Below are 19368 nucleotides of genomic sequence, written 5' to 3'. Positions count from 1 at the left end.
TGCTTTGGGCTATAACTCACTGAACTGCACAGCTTTATATTTTCATACTACGTTTTACTATGAAACCGAGGGGAAAGAATATGTAATTCACATGATCAGTGAAAGTCAAGTAGTTTTTAGAGAATGACTTTGCTATATGAAATAGTATCTGCAATGCCAGGACTTGGGTGGTGGAGGCAGGAAGATCCAGAATCCAAGATCATTCTTGGCTACACAGTGAATTCAAAGACAGCCTCGGCTACAGACCCTGTCTAAAAACAACAAAAACAATAACAACAGAATACTTTGAAGTGTGTTTGGAAGAAAAACATTTCAGGTCTGATTTTTCATAGCTGTATTGATAATGAAGAAACTATTTTACCTCTCCAAACCTGATTTTCATCAACTATAAAGTGTAGGTAATGATAACGGCATATGTGAATTATACGTAGTCACTACTTCACATACATTACAAACAGAAACTCATCTCATTACAACTACTATTTCAGATGGGTGCTGTAATTCTTGCATTTTACAGGTGGACAGACGGAGGCCCGAGAGACACAGTGGCTTGTCTAAGGTCACACACAGCTTGAAAGCAGGAAGCCCGGATTCAAGCTCCAAAAATATGATGCCCAAATCTACCTTGCCTATTGCAGGGTACATATTCTGTAAGGTACTGTATGATATTTGATTAATATACAGTAGATGCCTAATACATTAAATTGTTTTCAAAATGGGACTGGACCACCAAAAGCTGGAGTGATGAAAAAGCACAGTAGGTTTAGGATAAGAAGGTGGATGTTTTAGGTTGATACTGCCACTGGTTGTTATTGATTACCTTAAATCCTGATTACGATTCCTCTCCAAACATGAAGGATCAGCAACTTAAAAGGTGAATTCTTTGGTGAGTTGATTACATGATCTGTACCTGCCTTCATTTTCTTTAATTTTAGAACAGTGTTTTGAAGATATTATCAAACAAACAAACAAATCAGAAGTGATGCTTGAAAATCTACACCAGTGTCCTATGTTGGTGAGAAATGGACACATATCCATGTTACAATGTATATTTATTTGGTTTCTAAAAAGAAATCTATAGCCAAATTCAAATTGTAACAATGTAGCGTCTAATGTAAATTTTCTGTAATGACATGCTCTACAATTGATTTCCTTGTGGTTATGTTTTTAAAAACAGTTTAAATTCAAAGTTTATTATACTGAACAAAGCTACTAATGACTCCTTTTTTGGCACTGGCTAATTCATATAACAAGAACTTATAGTTAAAAATCATTTAAAAATTATCCTTTGCTTATTAGCAAAGAATATCTATAGAATGAGAAGCAGGGAAATTCTGCCTAAATTTACCCATTCATTCTGATTTCTTAGCAAGAATTTAAAAGCTATCCCTCCTAAAACAGAGACTAGAGAAAATTAGATTTCATTCAAGTACCATTCAACATTTCCACTTTTTTTTTTTTTTTTTTTTCAAGGATGTCTAGGCTATATTCAGCTATCTGTCTTCAAGGAATCCAGATCTCCTGATTTGCTTGCAAGTCACACTCAAGTCCTGCAGCAAAGTTTGTAAGGAACTAATTTTTCTCTTGGGTTGGAGAAAGCCCCCAAGCCCTGTTTTATTGCAGGAAACACAGCCTCCAATTAAAGTGTCAAACTACAGGAAAAGAGCTGCCTTACCTCCGACTTTGGAATTGTATGCAACTCCAACCCCACACTTGTAATTATTTGCTTGCATGGCAATTTCTCCTGCGCATCTAGTTCCATGTCTAAAGATTAAAGAAGTAAAATTTTTAAAACAACAGAAATAAAAGTAAAACATTTGTGTTTTCACATGAACTCTTGGTATTTAGATGTATTAACTTTTTACCGCCTTTCTCCTTTGTGTTCTCCCTCTTGAAGTTAAATAAAAATTGTCAAGAGGAAGGGTATAACAGTGGGGGCAAAGCGTGTGAGTTCAAATTCTGGCTTCTGCCAATAAGCAATGGTGTGTGGTCTTGGTCAATAAGTTATCCCCAAAGGACTGTTGTGAAGAGCACATGAGCTGTTTGTGCAGAGCACTTAAAACACATGCTAAGAGCCCAGCCAATGTGGCTGCTGGAGTTCTTGCGAGCATGGCAACACACAAGGTTAGCATCACAGATGCAGCCTCTGATCCTTACACACTGGCTGTGGGATTGTTCCCACTTCATGCTCTAGGAATCACCTTGGATAAGTGGTCCTGGTAAAATGGTTCCTCATATTTTAGGAACAGCCTTTGATCAAGTAGTCCTCAACCAGCCATATTAAAATATAATAGTCTCCCTTGTTAGCCCTTCTCTGTGTCTCTGACCATGCATCATGCTAGGATACCCAAAGATTTTCTGTTTCTAAGAGGAGTTTGTGATTTTCTGGGGATACTACTGACTAACTGAAAAATGAGACAGTCTCATAACCTGGTCGAGGCCTGAACAAAACTGGTTTCCAGTCAGCCAAAGAGAGTAATGGTGATTTCAGAGTATTTGGTGGAATATATCCATCCCTACAACACACAAATTTTATCACTGAAGCATCAGTTCTGAAATTTTAGAGAAAATAATTATCTTTTTTTTCTACCAGACTGACCCAGGAAGGCCCATAACTGATGAGAACGCTATTCTGACTCCATTTTGTGAGCTTATTTCAATGCAGAAACACCTGGCTATAGTACAAAAGCTGCTGGTGAAATAAAGGAGCCATGGGCAGATATGATGACCTAAGGAGAAAGAGAAGGATTACCTTTCAGTAGCCAGCTACTTTTAGAAAGTACTGCACTGGCCGTAGAGTAATTCTTTCCAGCACAGAATACAGAATTCCTGAAGTTACTGAACCAACAAGAGCATTCTGCTTACTGTTTTTCTCTGAAGTTCCACACTTCCCCTCAGTCAACTTTCAAGCACTGATGTTGATTTGGGGGAAGAAGATACTTCCCCTCCTTGTAAATGCTGAGCCTGAAGTAGGTAAGTTGGGGGCATTGTACTGCCATGCAGGACCCTCTGAAAACTGAAGCTAAGCGGGCAGACGGACTAACCATGGATGGTGTTGTGGGAACACATTACACTGCTTCCAAGGTCTAACAGCATCTGAAGCTAGATCATCTGCTGGTGATTTTTAAGTCTCCATTTTACCTTTTCTCTTGAGTTAGGATTGGCTCGTCTACAAGTGAGGCTGTCCTGAAACTTTCTAGAGAATATGTACAAGTCAGAACATATGAAAGATATCTCAAAATAGTTTACTTTGGAACCCTTTGGCCAATGACACAATAGGATACAACCTGTAGTTGTAACTGGAAATTTTACTTGGTGGCATAATATGTCTAGTTGGGATAATTCTCTTCCTTATTATATGGTAACTCCATTTAAATTTCTTTCATATAATACATACTCAATGAAGCTTCTGCATTAAAAGGTTTCCCTATGACTTTTCAAAAAGACTTTAGGGTTGGATGTCTCTCCCCATATTCTCTACTTTACTCTCCCTTCCCTTGCCATCCTTATTTAATATTATTCTCGTTTCCCATTTATCTCTTTGTAACATTATATTATATTTCCCCTTTCTTGGTTATATGTTCCTCCCCTTGGTCCCTAACTAGGCAGCTAACTTTTGTAGTTATTTAGATTGAAGTACACATGTTGAAATCTTAAAGGCCAACATCCACGCTTAAGAGAAAACATGTAGTATTTTTCTCTTGGGGTCTAGATTATTTCACTTAGGATAACTGTTTCTAGCTCCACCCATTTTCCTGAAAATTTCAAATTTTCATTTTTCTTGACAGCTAAATAATATTCCACTGTGTAAATGCATCACACTGTCATTTTACATTCACTAGTTGGTGAGCATCTAGGCTGTTTCCAATTTCTAGCTATTAACATGGATGGACAAGTAACTCTACAAGTAATGAGTGGTAAGATGTAGAGGTCTTTGGGTATATGCCCAAGAGTGGTATAATCTTGATCCTGAGAGAATTCCATTTTCAGCTTTTGGAAATACTGATTTGGAAATACCTCCATACTGATTCCCATGGTGGCCGTACCAGGTGGCCGTACCAGCTTGCCGTCTCACCAGCAATGAATGAAGTGTTCTTCATTTCCAACATTTGTGTTAGCATGTGTTGTCATTTCCTTAGTTTATCTTAGGCCATTCTGATTGGGGTAAGATGAAATCTCAAAGTACTTTTAACAGCCATTTTCCTGATGACTAAGAATGTTGAACATTTTTTGAGTGTTTCTCAGACATTTGTGTTATTTTTTTCCACAACATGATAGCAAAGCTTTATAATTGCTGAAGAAACTGTTTCCAGAAATCAAACTGGTGCCTAACTAGGAAATTCTCCCCTCTACTGACTAGTATCTTGGTGCTGTTAGGCTCTGTGTGTTACTGCAGGAGAAAAATTATCATCAATAACATCAAGCGACAAACCTTTGAACTACAACAGCAACACTGGTTCAATGATGACTCTGTCTACTGCAAGAAGCTTCTCTGATGAGGGCAGAGTTATGATTTCTACTGTGCAATATGTCATTAGCACTCATTTTAGTGGCATGCTACTTTAGATGAATAATAACATTGGATTTTCTCCTAGGCCCATAATCTATCTAGTCTTAGGCTCTTGCCATGTTAGCAGGGTCAGGTGTGTGTTCCGTCTCATACAATGCGCCTGAAAGGTAATCAAAATGTGGTTGGTTGCCCAAACAAACAAACAATTTCTACTAACTTAGAACAGTGGTAGTAATTGGCATTTTAAAAATGATTAAAAATTTCAAGAGGTAATGACAATTATTTTGCTCATAACATCCTTATGACACTAATTATTTCACTAAAAAATAATCCGCAATTGTTGAAATACTAAATACAGATTCATGCCAGATTAAATATAAGAGTTACTACAATTTAAAAATTATTATTTGATGATCCCTCTGTTAATTGGCAAAGGGGCATTCATACGTGCCTCTTTGTGTTTACTTATGTAGTAATTATGAAGAGCAGTGTTAGGGATGGCTTATGGAGGTAATCATGGAACTGGGAACCAATAGGTCTTCAGTTGTTGTATAGGCTAACAGAATGGAGCCCCTTGTTTTCTAAACTTAAGGAATGCTATGCCTGGAAACGTGCTAGAAAGTAAGTATTTCATTTTATTGTAACTTTTGATCAATGCAAAGGGTACTACCTTTCTTGCCGATAGTCATGAGTGTTCTAAAAAATATTCTCTTTCTCATTTCAAATGCAGATTCTGAACTGGCTAAAAAAATCAAAATGTGTTTCTCCTTCAGCTCCAACAAATGATGCCATTCTTGTCATGCTGATTTTTAATGAAATGCAGTCTATCTCAGTTGCTAAGTGAAAAACCTTGACCACCGTCATTGTCAACACCACTACCATTGTTCTTATAATCAAAATCATTTCAGTAAACACCCAGACTCACCATTTGGCTACAGGCAGATTACTTTTAGTCTTAATGAGGGGTGCAATTAAAGTTGCTTTTATATAATTTTAGTAAGGTAATGCCTGTTCTCAAATACTTACTGCCATTTTTTTAGGAACTCCCAGAAATATAGACAGCAGGTAGCTTATCGCCCATTTTAGATGATAAGTAGAAGAAAAGTAGAGGCATTGAGAAAAGGATAATTTCCCTAAAGCTGTCTTCACTCCAACCAGTAATTGGCAAAGCTCTAGCTGCCAGTTAAGCTCACCCCACACAGCAGTCCTCCATAAGAACTGGTATTCCTGTTGTTTCTGACTACCTCAACTGAGAAATATGTGTACCACTTTTCTCCAAGGAGACTCCAGTAGCTTTTCCACTGTACTGTTAATCCATGTTACTCAAACCCAGATACATGGTCCTAAAGAGCAGTGTATAAATGCGACATAGCTGTCCTTTTTCTTTAAGGAAGAAATACATCTAAAAAATGAGGCCAAAGACTATATGGCCCAGTCTCTCTTCTTGGTGTGTGCTGGCCTTCTGGAGGTAGGGTATCAGGGGTAGTCTTGATTCATCAGGCAGAAAAAAGGCCTTCTGCAGATTTATAGGATTTTTGCAGTTAATCTTCAGAGGCTGAAGGAGGTTCTCAGGCTCTTCCGTAAGTAATACGTGATGATGTTAGCAATGTATGTCTGGGATCTCTACCTGGGAGTGGACAGCAGGTGCAAAATATGTGGATGGTGGGTAGCTCAAGGGTAAGTGGAGCTGCCAGTGTGAGTCATGTGTCTCTTTTTTGAAAGGTTTGGTCTTCAGGGAGTGGGGATATGTGTGGTTTGGTACCAGAATCTAGTATCTTTCTAGGGAAGGGACCAGGTACCCAAATATAATTAAGGAGGATGAGTAAAGTTGGTTAGAGTGAGTGGCATGGAGCTGGAAGAGAGTCTAGGTGGAGATAAGATTGAGGTGGAGAGGGATACCATTTGAGTTGGGCCTCCTTACATAAATGATGCATACCAGAAGGGTCAGAAGAAGGTAGACATGGCATGTGTTCCTTAGGCAGGTCAAATAAAAATAGCTTTAAATTGAACTTACTACCCAAGGCATATGGACCCCAGAGGAAAGAGAACCACTCCATATTTCATGAATAATATTTCACACACCAGGAGTTTTCAAAATGGTTCCTATCCTCATAGCAACAACCCTCAATTTTGACCTCAATTTCTTATCTTTTGGTGAAGGTCTCTTCTATGTGAAGAAAATGTAAAGTTTGAATGTCTCCTCAAACCCTGTAAGAAATATGAGTGTGAAAAGGGCAAGTGCTCGTACAGACCAGGCTACTTTGAGACTGTATGTCTCTAGCGTGAAGTTCCTCTAGGGTTAGGAGAGACGATTGAAAGTTTTTGGCTTCTGGAAGTCTTTGGCTTCTAGCTTTGGAAGGACTGACTAGTCCTTGTCTTCCCTTGTGCAGTGAGACTGCAGCAGGAGAAGCTGTTAGCCTAAGATTCAGGCATCCTCCCATTTTTCTCCCCTTGAAGGTTCCTAACTGCTCAACACCTTAGAGATGGAGCTGAATGTAAGAACCAGACCTCAGCTGAACTCCTTTTGTCTGCTGTCTGGCCATGACCTTTGGGTAGAATTAGATTAGAAAGCATGATTGTTACCACAATAGAAAGTTTTTGGATGTTGGGATTTATTTGTGGACATTCCTTTGTGTTTCTTTTATATGATTCATATCAAACATGAAGGGTAAAGGGAAGTATAAAATTTATATCCATTATATTCCTAACATTTCCCCTAAAGCTACAAATAATTACACTTGAGGGGCTAATTTCATAACATAAGAGAAACAACTTTGTGAAACATGAAAACTAAATATACTTCTATAAACTAAAACGAATATCAAAATGGGTCTTTGTTTCTGCTTTAAAAGCAATGAAATATTGTATGGAGAGTGTATTTACAATTATCGGGACTTGATATTGGACGAAATGTATAACATAATTCTCCAAAACAAGGTAAAAGCATTGTACATAACTTCATTCCTCCAAGATTCACATTTACTCACTTGTTTTCATTTGTGGGATCATATCGGGGAAATGGATCGTGATCATTATCGTTAAAATCATAGCTAGCCTCTGGATCCTAAAGAAACAAAAAAATTACAATATAGTATAGTGTAATAAAAGTCTTTACCTTTTCCATTCTTAAAGACAGCAGCAAAGAGTGAATTTTTAGAGCTTCTAGCCTGTCTGACATTTATTATATCCACAAGCCAGCAATAATGAATAGCAAGGCACCCAACACTCAGTGAATGTACCAAACTCATATTTCACAGACACTCATAAAGCTCTAAAAAGTCAGCATTCCATGGATTCAGCTGTCTCATTTTTCAGAAACATATAGTGAGGCCCAGAGAAGTTGAATGACTTTTAAGGCCACAGGACTAGTTATTGATATGGTGACATTCACTCCTCCATAACCAAGATGCAAAGAGATGGCTGTGGGTGAGTTGACTTCTGTGATGCTTTACCTTAGTAATTTTAGGCACAGTAATAAGTCATGAAATTTAATTGCTGAAAATTTACTTGAAACCCAAGAAAGCTTTTCTTGCCCATCTTCTTTTCAAATCTTAACTGCTGCCATTAAGCATCTCTCTGACTTAGATACTTACTCTGTCACCACTATTACTATTCCCTTATTTTTTAATATTTTTTTTTATTTCTACTCTAGGCTATTTTTCTAAAATCTCTTCCATACTCTCCGTCTTCCTTTGCTGTTTAGATTTGAATTTTCTCTGGGGAATTTTGGATGGGTAAAAAGGACAAGAGAAAGAGAAAGGGTAATTTGATAGATGAAACATTCGGCCTCCTGGTAATAAAGGCAATAGATCCATTATGGAGTTCATGTTCTATCAGGAACTTCATTGACAATTACTCGTCTTCCCACGTAGTAAACTCTTTCATATTTGGCTGGTCATTTTTACTGTGGTACTCATCTTGATCTTGCATGGTGGGAATTACATTCATGTAACACATATTTTAAGATGAAGGGATACTGACCCATAAGGTATTTGAGAAAATAACCAATAAAATAGTTTCAGGCTTCAAGCTCGATTTGATTGCTTTTCTGTCAATGCATAGTGGCTCCTGGTTGTAAGAATTTTTAACCATTTCACTGATGTTAAGCACCCCTCATCCCACTTCCTAATACACTTTGTTATGTGTAGTCTTTGAGTTTGCTGAACTCTGTCTTATGTATACTAGAACAAAACCAGTTTATACCGGCTGATAGCAGGTCCAGAGACTGACTCTAGGGCAGCCCACCTCTCTTCAACAAAGGAAAAGCCCTCCATATCTGCAGAGATGGCTCCCTAAGTGATAGACACAGGACAGCTCAGACTCACATAATTGGCATAAATGTCTGTGTGATTCCACTCCAATCCGTCATCCAGTACAGTAATAACAACTCCTTTGCCTGTAATGCCCCTTTGCCAAACAGGTATCACATGAAGATCCAGCTTTGGCAGAGCTGCAGTCATCCTGGTATCTTGCTAGTGGAGAAAAATAAGAGACATTGGGGAAATCATGATTTTTCTTGATTAATTAGAACTTAAGGTCATATTTTTTTTCTTTTGGGAAACAAGAATAAGGTAATTGAGTAAAATGAAAACGCAAAGTTGAGGGTACCAGCCAAATAACACACTTATGTTATTCTTATAGTCTAATAAAAAACCATGAGAGTTGAGTTATCTTTGGCTTCTTTCTTTTTTCCTTTTCCTTTTTCTTCTTCTTCTTTTTTTTTTTTCTTTTCCTGAGACAGAGTTTCTCTATGCAGCATTTGTAAACCAGACTGGGTTTGAACTCAGAGATTCACCTGCCTCTGCTTCTCTGCGTGCTGGGATTACAGGCATGTGCCACTGCACCCGGCTATATTTGGCCTCTTAACTACACATATTTTCTTTTTTTTCCTAGTTATAGTAAGGAGCTCAAATTTTCCTTGTACTGAAGCTTTACTTGGTGGTATGTGTTTTCATCTTTCCAAAATTCTGAGCCTTCGTTGCCACAATGAATTTTTACTATTCGTGGTTGTTGTAGAAATATTTTCCTAAGAGAGAAATAAGCACCTGGAATGGCTAGGAGACTATAGTCTTACTAGAAATTGCAATTTAACAGTGTTTTTCTATGTACATGTAATTTACATATACATAAAAATACTTTCTTTTCCTTTCAGGTGATTTTCCTGATGTAGTGTGTAGAACTGTATGGAAGAGCTGGGTAACAGGGTAACACAGATATAAACACATTTCTTAGTATGTGAGACATGCCATAAATGAGCACCAGTTACCTGGTGATGGAGTCAGCAGTCAATGTTTAAGTAACAGCAATAATTTGTCTATGAATGGGCTTTCACCTTGTCGATGTTCCATATGGAAATGTCGTAGTGAGGAAAATTCACTAGGCAATTGTGTGGCTGCATCAAAAGAATTGGAAATACATAACCTTTTCATTAGGCAAAGTTAGAGACAAAGGCCTGCATGAGTGTTTCAAAAGTCATTATAATGTATAGGTATTAAGAATGTGGCCTCTGAGCAGGGCATGGTGGTGCATGCCTGTAATCCCAGCACTCAGGGAGGCAGAGACAGGTGGATCTTTGTGAGTTTGAGGTCAGTCTGGTCTACAAAGCGAGTCCAGAACAGCCAAGGCTAGACTATGGCCTCTGGGACCATGAATTATGGCACTGCCACTAGTGCCCATGAAATTTAAACAAATTATTTATCTTTGCAATGTCTCTGTTCCTTCCTTGCTGAAACAGTTAAAATTAGTAGTTCTGCCTTTATGATATAAGATGGTTGTGAGAGAAAATGAGTTAGTGATATAAAGCACTTAGAATAGAACTTAGATTTTCTTAAAATAGTCAATACACAACAGGTGTTAATGGGCACAGCTTCTGCTGGAATCAGCAAGTATTTCTTAATTTAAAAGAATGGTGTGAGGAACTCATGGCTTTCTATATCTAATATAGGGGCAAAAACCTTAGTCTGTGGCTATGAAAATTATCTTTTATGCTATTCCCAGTAGCAAATTATTCTATTAGTAGCCTATGTCCCTACTTTAGAGGCTTGACATTACAACATCAGAGAACACATTTAAGACAAGCAGCAACATTGTCCATACACCAATTAAAGCTTGGTAAACATCTTAAAGGAACAATAATTTTCAAAGCTAAATATTTGTAAATAAACTTCCTTAGTACTTCTGTTTTTTGACTCATTCATAGATTTCTTGCCTGAATTATGTCTAAGAACTGTCAGTTTGGACTGCATTTTATGGTGACTGATATCTATGAGTGATTTAGAGGATTATTTAGAGTAAATTCCACCATAGTGATTATGAGTGGTGTTTCTGGAAATTCTTTCCTGCCAGTACATGATTATTCTGTACTTATACCAGCTACACTTAAGAAGACACAAAGACAGGAAGCATTATTATTTTTTTTGACAGGAGGCATTATTAACACATGGTTTTATTATAGACACTCATTCATCAAAACAAAAGTCCATGCCAGGGAACTTCCATCATTCCTGCTTTTTAGGTAGCATAGCCTTCTGCCAAATTCCGTTTTAGATACTGTGATGGCTATTCCTGGTTGTCAGCTTGACTACATTTGGAATTAAGCAAAACCCAAGTGTCTGGGCACACCCGTGAGACTTTTTTCTTAATTAAGTCATTTGAAGTAGAAAGAACCACTTCTAATGCAGATCTTGATGTGGGAAGATACCCTTTTAATCCATATCTTTGAAGTAAAAAGATACACCTTTAGTGTAGATCTTTTGAGTTGGGAAGATCCACGTTTAATCTGCTCCACATGAAAGAAGGAAGCTGGCTCCCTTTTTGCCTGCTTGCTCTCCTTATCCAGCCCATTTCTTCATAGGCATTAACAATTCCAGCATTTACAGAAGACCAACTGAGACATCCAGTCTCATGGACTAAACTACTTACTACTGGGTTCTTGGACCTTCCATTAATATACAGCCACTGTTGGACTAGCTGGACCACAGCTCACAAGCCATTCTAATAAATCCCATATGTATATACATATATACATACATACACAGATATGCGTGTGTGTATATATATAGATGATAGATATAGATAGGTGTGGATTATAGATAGATTTTTTTGATAGATTTATTCTATATGTTCTGTTCTCTAAAAATCTTAATACAGATATAAGCACAGATATACAGATCTACCATGACAATGATGTAACACCATGAAGAGCCTAGATCCTACACAGACCTTTCAGTACTTACCAAGTACCACTGCTGATTCCACATTGGATCGTTGAAGAGATTCAATGCCGAGTCCCTTTGAACTGAACGTTTACTTCTCTCTTTTTCATACTGTTGTTCAGCCCATATCACCTACAAACAATTTTATAGTAAGAAAATTAGAATCATGCATCTACTTATAATCATCTTCCCTCTAACTCCAAGACTCTTTCCACAGAAACTTACTCAGGCTCTGCCTAAGCATAGCTCAAACTCCCAGGCCAGGGATAAGAAAAGATTGCCCGCTGAGGAGATAAGTGTCCTCTCCATTAAGTAAAGAGCACTCTTAGCAGGAGGAGGAGCTGTAAGTGGTGAGACCTTTAGGTTATTTACATCGTGTTTACAATGGAAAGAGAATGCAGGGTGCTGTAACAGAAAACAGGCCATAATACACATTTCCACATTAAAGTTTTAGGGCTCTGTGTCTGAAATTTTCATACAATGACTCAACAAGCCAGTGGGCCTCAAGGACTGTTATTATAGCACTCTTGCTGCTTCATTTCTCTCTTCATACCCAGAGGTAAATTTACAAATATTATCCAAGAATGGTGCTATGTGTGCAAATATGAAACTTTGGCTCCCTGTGCTTTTACCTCCTGCCTAAAAGTATTTAATATGAGAAACAGTTCAAGACCTGAAGTGATAAATGAGCATTACTGACCAGGTACACCTGTCACTAACTCAGCCTCATGCATTAAACAAATACATCTGACAATACAAAAATTACCTGGCCCACATCTCTGGCATAATCCTATTTTGCTTGAGGCCTGGGGAGAATGCAGGGCTGTCTTGTAGTAACTACCATTATGAGATAATACTATATTCTTTTTTTTTTTTTTGGTAGGAAACATGACTATTTCCTGCTCCAAACATAGCTTTTCTATTGTGTTTGTGGTGACTGTCTACTGTGAGGTAGGATGTAGCTTTTCTTTTTTAGCTTTGTGGGTTGTTCTCCTGTCTCCTATCCATATCTTCTCTAGCTTAGCTCAGCTTCTTTTTTCATTCTACCCACTTCTTTTTTGCATCAACTGCCTTCTTTCTCTTAACCGTTTTCAATCTTCTTTCTTCCAGCACCAACTGTCGTCTCTATTCCTACTCAATCTCTCTCAACCTCTGCTGGCTTTTTACATCTTCTCCTGTTCCCAGAAGTCCAAGGGGCAACTGACACTGGTGGTTCTATGGGCAAGCAGTTCTAAGGCTAAGCATTCCCAATGGGCCAATTGTTTAGCAAATAGGAATCCTTTAAAGGGCCACACACACAAAACAAATCATACTACAGTGGGATATGTTTAATATGAGAGTCTCCATGAGTCAAATCCAAAAGTAAAAACTGAAAAATAATTTCCAGTTGAAGGCCGAAGACATCCTTGAGTTTTCAATTAGAAAGTATATATATATATATATATAATTATATATAATTTTATATATATATATATAAAAGAAAGTATACTGCAAACCTATTATAAATACTAGGAAGGACTGGAAAGCCACCAATTAATTACTATTATTTAGTATAAAGTGTCTGTATTTTCTTTTTTTAATTTTTATTAATTACACTTTATTCACTTTGTATCCCCCTGTGGTCCCCTCCGTTCTCCCCTCCCAATCCTACCCTCCCTCCCCCTTCTCCACACATGCCCCTCCCCAAGTCCACTGATAGAAGAGGTCTTCCTCTCCTTCCTTCTGATCCTAGTCTATCAGGTCTCATCAGGAGTAGCTACACTGTCTAAGTGTCTGTATTTTCAAACGCCATCATTTTGGTTTAAAATACCACACTTCTTGAAATACATTGCCTGTTGTCTCTCTTGGTTTTTGGAAGCTGGCTGCTAAAAGACACATACAAATCTTTGTGGGAGGCACCACTTAAATTTGGAAATTTCATCAGTCTCTGAAGATAGATTTTTTTTGATGCATTTCTTGGGGTTTATTATAAAGACTATTTTCCCAATTATAAAAGAGCAGCAAAGTGAAAATCAAGAGCAATTTTTAAAAATAGCATATTAGAAGTGGCACTCTGCCATTTGATCAGATAAACATCCAATTGTAGCAAACCATGCTATGATTAATGTCATTAACTAGAATTGCATATTAATCTCCAGAAGAGCAGACTAAATGGAATGGAGAAAATTGTCAGTGCCTTCTGATTATGTGCATAATAGGTATCGTGTGCTTTATTGTAAATAATAGCTTTGGTCTGAGAAAAGTACTAAATAGCATCTTGTCCACAGCAAGCTTCCAGGCTTCTGAGGTATTTCCTAAAGTAAAATTAACCTCAGGTAAATTTTTTATAAGATTATATAATATCCTCTGTAATAAACTTTTATTATTGAGCAATTACTAGCCTTTTGTTATATCTTGGGATTTCTCCAAAATTTATTGAGATAGCTAAAGAGGAAAATGAAACCATCTGTTCATTTGCATGAGAAACTTTGGGTGAGAATAGCTGGTACACTCTATTCTGTCCAGCTTCTACCAAGATTTCAGTTTGACTTTCCCATACATTAATGTTGGGCATGTATTTATGTAGAGAAGGATTTTTCTGCCTTGTCCAAGGATTAGCCTAGTCAGGGTAGTGGAAGCTGGCCTGACTCTTAGAGCCCACTTACAAGGAGCCATTTACTTTGATAGAGGACATAAAATCTTCTCACTTGACAAAAAAAAAAAATAAATAAATAAAATAAATAAATAAATAAATAAATAAATAAATAAATAAGTTTTCTGGCTTCCAATTTGATCTACTGCATCTAGCCAAAAGTTGACATAAAGAGCTAGCAATGAGCTGTAGGATTGTCATCCTTGGTCCTGTTAAATTAGCACCAATATGGTAGGTTCTGCTCCTTTTGAAACCTGCAGCTCAAGGCCCAACAATGTTTCTCCTCCTAATTTGCTTTCTTATTTAAAAAAATAAATAAATTAAGGAGCAGGCTGAGCCACAAAGTAAGTCATAGGATTTTGATATTTCAAATACTTTCAAATGTTATGGCAGCATCACTTTCTGTCATTATCTTCTCCTCATTTCCTAAGTTGAGTCAAGAATTTAAATTTTTCACTGTAACTCTCAGGGTGTCTTAAGAAACATTAGTCATGCACACAGACATGGGGTCAATCAGCATGCATTTCTCCAGGAGTGCCACAGTCAGAAGACAGCATTCTGCATGCGGTGTTTCTTAACAGGGCACACTCCTAAGGTATGCATTAATCTTTCAGATTAGCATAACTGCTGACCTTGAAAATAGATACCCAAATCAATAGGCAGATTAAACATGTATTCAAATTGTCTTTACCCTATTCATCTATATTGACTGCAGACATTTCTTGGTGTTGCCAAATAATTGTGACTTCGCATACAGACAAGGATGAAAAGAGCTGAGACTGATGCAGTTTAAGTCAAAACAACGTAACATGTTTGAAAACACTTCAAAATGAAATGTATTAGAAGTTTCTCATAAACACTGATACTTTTATCAGTGAAAATGGTAAAAACCTTTTCAGTTAGACTGACCTGTTTTTGAAAACCAAGGCCAATCACTTCTTAGGCAGCATTGGGTTCATGTTAAAGTGATCTTTACATTTCCTGAGTTCAAGGATTTCAAGAAGAAATATTTCATATCTACCACATAACATATAAAAGGCTCTCGAATGACTATGGAGTCAATTATTTCACTAATGCTAACCCCTGATTTTCAGCACGCAAAACTTGACTTTAAATATGTAAATATATACCATATATAACTAAGCATATGTATAAAATTAACATTTTTAGCTTAATCCAATCTAAATGTATTATGAGCAATTATAATTCCACAGAAAGAAATAATAAGCAATATAAATAAGCAATGACGCTTACAATACAAAAGGATCAAATGCTTCCTTTGGGAGTCATATAAAAAGCAATTGGTTAGGCCCATGAGTTGGAGAACAAATGCACACTTACACGATCATCATCAGATAACCTCTTAGTAATATGAAGAGCACTTCTTCGGGACCTTCGAGGATGATTTTTGTGTTTGAATAAGTAGTGATTTTCAAGTGATCCAATCTATAAAAAAATCAAAATAACAATGTACTTTCTTCAGAATATATATACAGACTAGTCCAAAAATCAACTGACGCACTTCGTTGTCTTTTACTGACAAAAGGAGCTCTCATTAAGCTCACTGAAGTTAACTTCCTTGTGAGGGAGACACAGAAGTTTTTAGATCAGCCTTGGTGCATATAACTCCTTGGCTTCACATTTAAGAATGGGCATGTGTCTGTTTCATATGTTTTAGAGGAAGTACCTTGGTATTCTCTTGCATAAGATATTTCTTAAAACATTCCAACTTAAACAAATATATCTTGTCAGACAACTATTATTTGTGGAATGGAAAAAAATCCCTTTGGATTTATTAGTGATTACTGCCACATTCAGTTAAAACCAGATATTACAAGTCTAAAGTGTTTGAATCAATTGTGATGATCACCAGCCATTATTGCTGATTCAGTTTTTCATTAGTTCAGTGCTTTCAGGAAGAGTGCTTTATTTAAGACAGCTGCCCCTCCTCAGGATAGGTGCACTTTTTTGGTGGTTATCAACACCCTCTGGTTCATTCAGATCTATGTTTAATATTCTTTGAGCTAAAGTCTTCTTACATAAGCAGTACAAAATGTGAATTGACTAAGTCCTTTAGATGTTTGATTTTTTAAAATTATGACATAAACAATTGTGTTGTTTCAAAAGAAGGATGTTTTATAAGGTAGTAGTTCTCACCATCCAGAGAATTGATTTTAGTAGAAATGCTAAGGCTTATCTCCAAAACAGAGCCTTAGGCAGTGAATCTACTGCAAGCTGTGGACAAAACCTGAAAGAGATATCAAACGCCTTACGAAAAGGTTAGGGTTGCTGGGCTCTGTTTCTACTGGCAGCTAGCTTTGCTCCTTGTCTCTACCCTCTTCCTAGCTTTATCATGAGGCTCTGATGTTAGGATATTTGTCATTACTTAGTATGGTCTCAGAAATGACAAACAAAATGGGAAGTAAGCAGAGCTAGGAAAGCACCATTTGTCTTTTACAAATTGTTTTCTCAAATTTTGTTGTTGAATATGATATTTTACCCAAAAAATGACTAAAGGGAAGTTAGTTTATTTTGAAAAGGAATTTTCATGCAGAGTGGTCTAGGTTTGGATGTGTGTCTGGGGCCAATGTGGGGGAGGGAGAAAGTTTTACGGTTTTCTTTCCTTTCTTAATCACAAACATAACACCGCGGACTAAATACCACCTTCCCCATCCCAGGACTAACAAATTTCCATGCTGCTTCTAGTCCCCAACAGGATATTTCCATCTGCTGCTCTTTCTTTTGGTCCCCAAATGCTCAAGAGTTGCACACAATAACCAAAGTTATTATGAAGTTGCTTTGTGTCTGCTTTGCCTGTAAGCTGTTTTCTATGCCTGGAACGCCTGCCTTCTCCATTCCATGCTCTTCAGGAAGCCTCTGACTTCTTTTCAACCCCTGCAGCTTTCTTTCAGGCCTCCCAAATTTCCTTCTACCCTTTTCCTTTTGCTTTCAAAAAGATGATGCATTTAACCTCCAACAACAATTTCTCTCCCACAAATTGCATTCAGGTGTCTTTATTTATTTTTAATTCACAGTCTTTCAGATCTGAATTCATTGAGAGCATGTCTTTTCTTCCTTTTAGTCTTCAGTCCCTAAAGCACTGCCTTGAACGGTTCAAAAAAGACTCTGGGAATTTTGTTGAGTTTCATCCTAGGCCTTTCAAAGACCATTTGGCTCACAAAGTTAGAGAATGAAGCCTCTGGCTAGAGAAGGCGCATTTCCTAGTGGAGTTGATGTATGGAATCGACACCGCCCACGCTGATTACTCATCTGTGACTTCAGAGTCTCAGTCACCACCTCCAGAATAGAAAACGCGCCAAAATGTTTTACAACTCCTTACTCTTCCCTCCCCCGCTTAACTGTGGACAATTTGCTTGGCAAGGGTACAGAGTTTGACTCTATTTCAAGGAAAAGAAATGTTCAGATTAGAAATCACATCCTCTGGATTCCCCTTTGGGAATCGCCCTGCCAAGCAGGCTCCCACTTAATGCTTCTGCGCCCTGCCCCCCAACTGTCTGCTAATTCAGCCTACACTTGTCCAGGCATCAGTTCATCTCATAACCCAACGCTCCCCCCCCCCAAACAAATGATTATGCATCGATCGAGGAACAAGACAGAAAGAGATCCTTTCCCCACAGTTACGTCTCTGCAGGTAGACCCTGCTGAAACACTGGCAGTGCAAAGTTGGGAAGCTCCGGGACTTCCTAAGTTAGGGGCAAAGCCCCTGAACTCCTCCATAGGCGACGCTTTATGTAGCAGCGTATTTCCCTTACCGCTCTAAAATCACCACCACCATCACCCAACCTCCGAGTCTCTGGTAGTCCCAGCCGCTGCGAGCTCTGGGCGCGCCCCTACGCGCGGACATCTCCAAGCCTCCCTGGCCCCTGACTTCAGGACTGGGAGCTCTTGCTGCCATATTGAAAAGAAGGAAAGCGCCGGCTCTGGACACAGGCCGCTTTGCGCCCTCGGGGCGTCAGGCGCACTGCCCCTCCCAAGGAAGGCGAGAGCCTGTGTGCACCTCAAGTTCCCCGGACAAACGTGGAGGGTTTTTATTTTCTTTTCCAAACCTCGAGGGAGCGGATATCAAGCCGACTCCGGAGAGAACAGGGTCGGCTGAGCTGTGGCAGCTTCCTCCGGTTTGGCAGCGCTCAGCCCAAACAATAAATAATGCAAACATTTTTCCCTTTAAAAGCGCGCGCTCGCGGCGGGGTGAGGGGAATGCTTCTGGCTGCTTGCTACACTGAGCGCAGGGGAGTGCAATCTGCGGCTCTCACTGCAGCCCCACCAGTGTCCTCAAGCCCTAGAAAGTTTCTAGAAAGTGGAAACTCTTACCTGACCCAAGAGGTCATAGCCCAGCTCCTCAGCGATGGCAGAGGCAGCCTCTGGTCCTCCGGGGATCTCCGCCGCCCATTCATTGACAAACTGCCTCTTGGCTTTTACACTGTTCAGTGCACACCAAGCGCAAAAGAGGGCGAAAGCGGTACACTGCAGAGTCCAGCCTTTCTGCTCCATGCCTCGCACCCTTGCTCTCACACAAGTAGGAAGGGCTGAGAGAAAAAGAAGCGAGAGCAGAGAAACACCGGCTAGACTCGACCTTTCCACCCCGCCGCTTTGAACCACTCCTGGCTCTGGGTTGCTCTACTAGAGCCGGGAGGCACGCTGGGAGAGGCTGGGCGCGGCGAGCGCTCAGTGAAGCGCTCCAGTCTCCGGCTGAGCGGAGCCCCAGCCTGCCCAGCCAGAATAGAAATGAGTGTTTACACGTCAAATCGACGAAAGCCATCTCTTGACGTCAGATCTACCTGGACTGAGAACTGGATGGTATTCCCGGCGGGGTGGAGAAGCGACTAAAATAGGCAGGGAAGGATTAAGAAAAGGAAAGGACTCTGGTAGGATCAGTCAGTTCTGCTGTCTGCCCACAAATACTGTAGCTGTGAGGCACATCTCTATTCTTCAACACGAAGCTCCCCATTGGAATATAACTACCAAGATCCCAAGGCAGGAAGCGCAACACA

General features: G+C 38.9%; 1 protein-coding gene across 1 annotated transcript in view; it reads right to left on the bottom strand.

The window, feature by feature from the left end:
- The window catches only part of Pcsk1 (proprotein convertase subtilisin/kexin type 1), a 42948-nt gene extending 23861 nt beyond the window's left edge, over nucleotides 1-19087 (bottom strand). The window contains exons 1-6 of the mRNA XM_060383576.1: nucleotides 18689-19087; nucleotides 15698-15802; nucleotides 11746-11856; nucleotides 8836-8982; nucleotides 7498-7574; nucleotides 1676-1764 (exon numbers count right to left, since the gene is read on the bottom strand). Coding sequence (XP_060239559.1) covers nucleotides 1676-1764; nucleotides 7498-7574; nucleotides 8836-8982; nucleotides 11746-11856; nucleotides 15698-15802; nucleotides 18689-18868 — 709 coding nt within the window. The 5' untranslated portion in view covers nucleotides 18869-19087. The remainder of the gene's footprint in view (nucleotides 1-1675; nucleotides 1765-7497; nucleotides 7575-8835; nucleotides 8983-11745; nucleotides 11857-15697; nucleotides 15803-18688) is intronic.
- Between the last annotated feature and the right edge of the window lie 281 nt (nucleotides 19088-19368).

Source organism: Meriones unguiculatus, chromosome 5 (assembly GCF_030254825.1).
Source record: "Meriones unguiculatus strain TT.TT164.6M chromosome 5, Bangor_MerUng_6.1, whole genome shotgun sequence".
Classification (NCBI taxonomy): Eukaryota; Metazoa; Chordata; class Mammalia; order Rodentia; family Muridae; genus Meriones; species Meriones unguiculatus.
The sequence above is the reverse complement of the archived record's forward strand: the minus strand, read 5'-3'. Positions and strand labels throughout refer to the sequence as shown.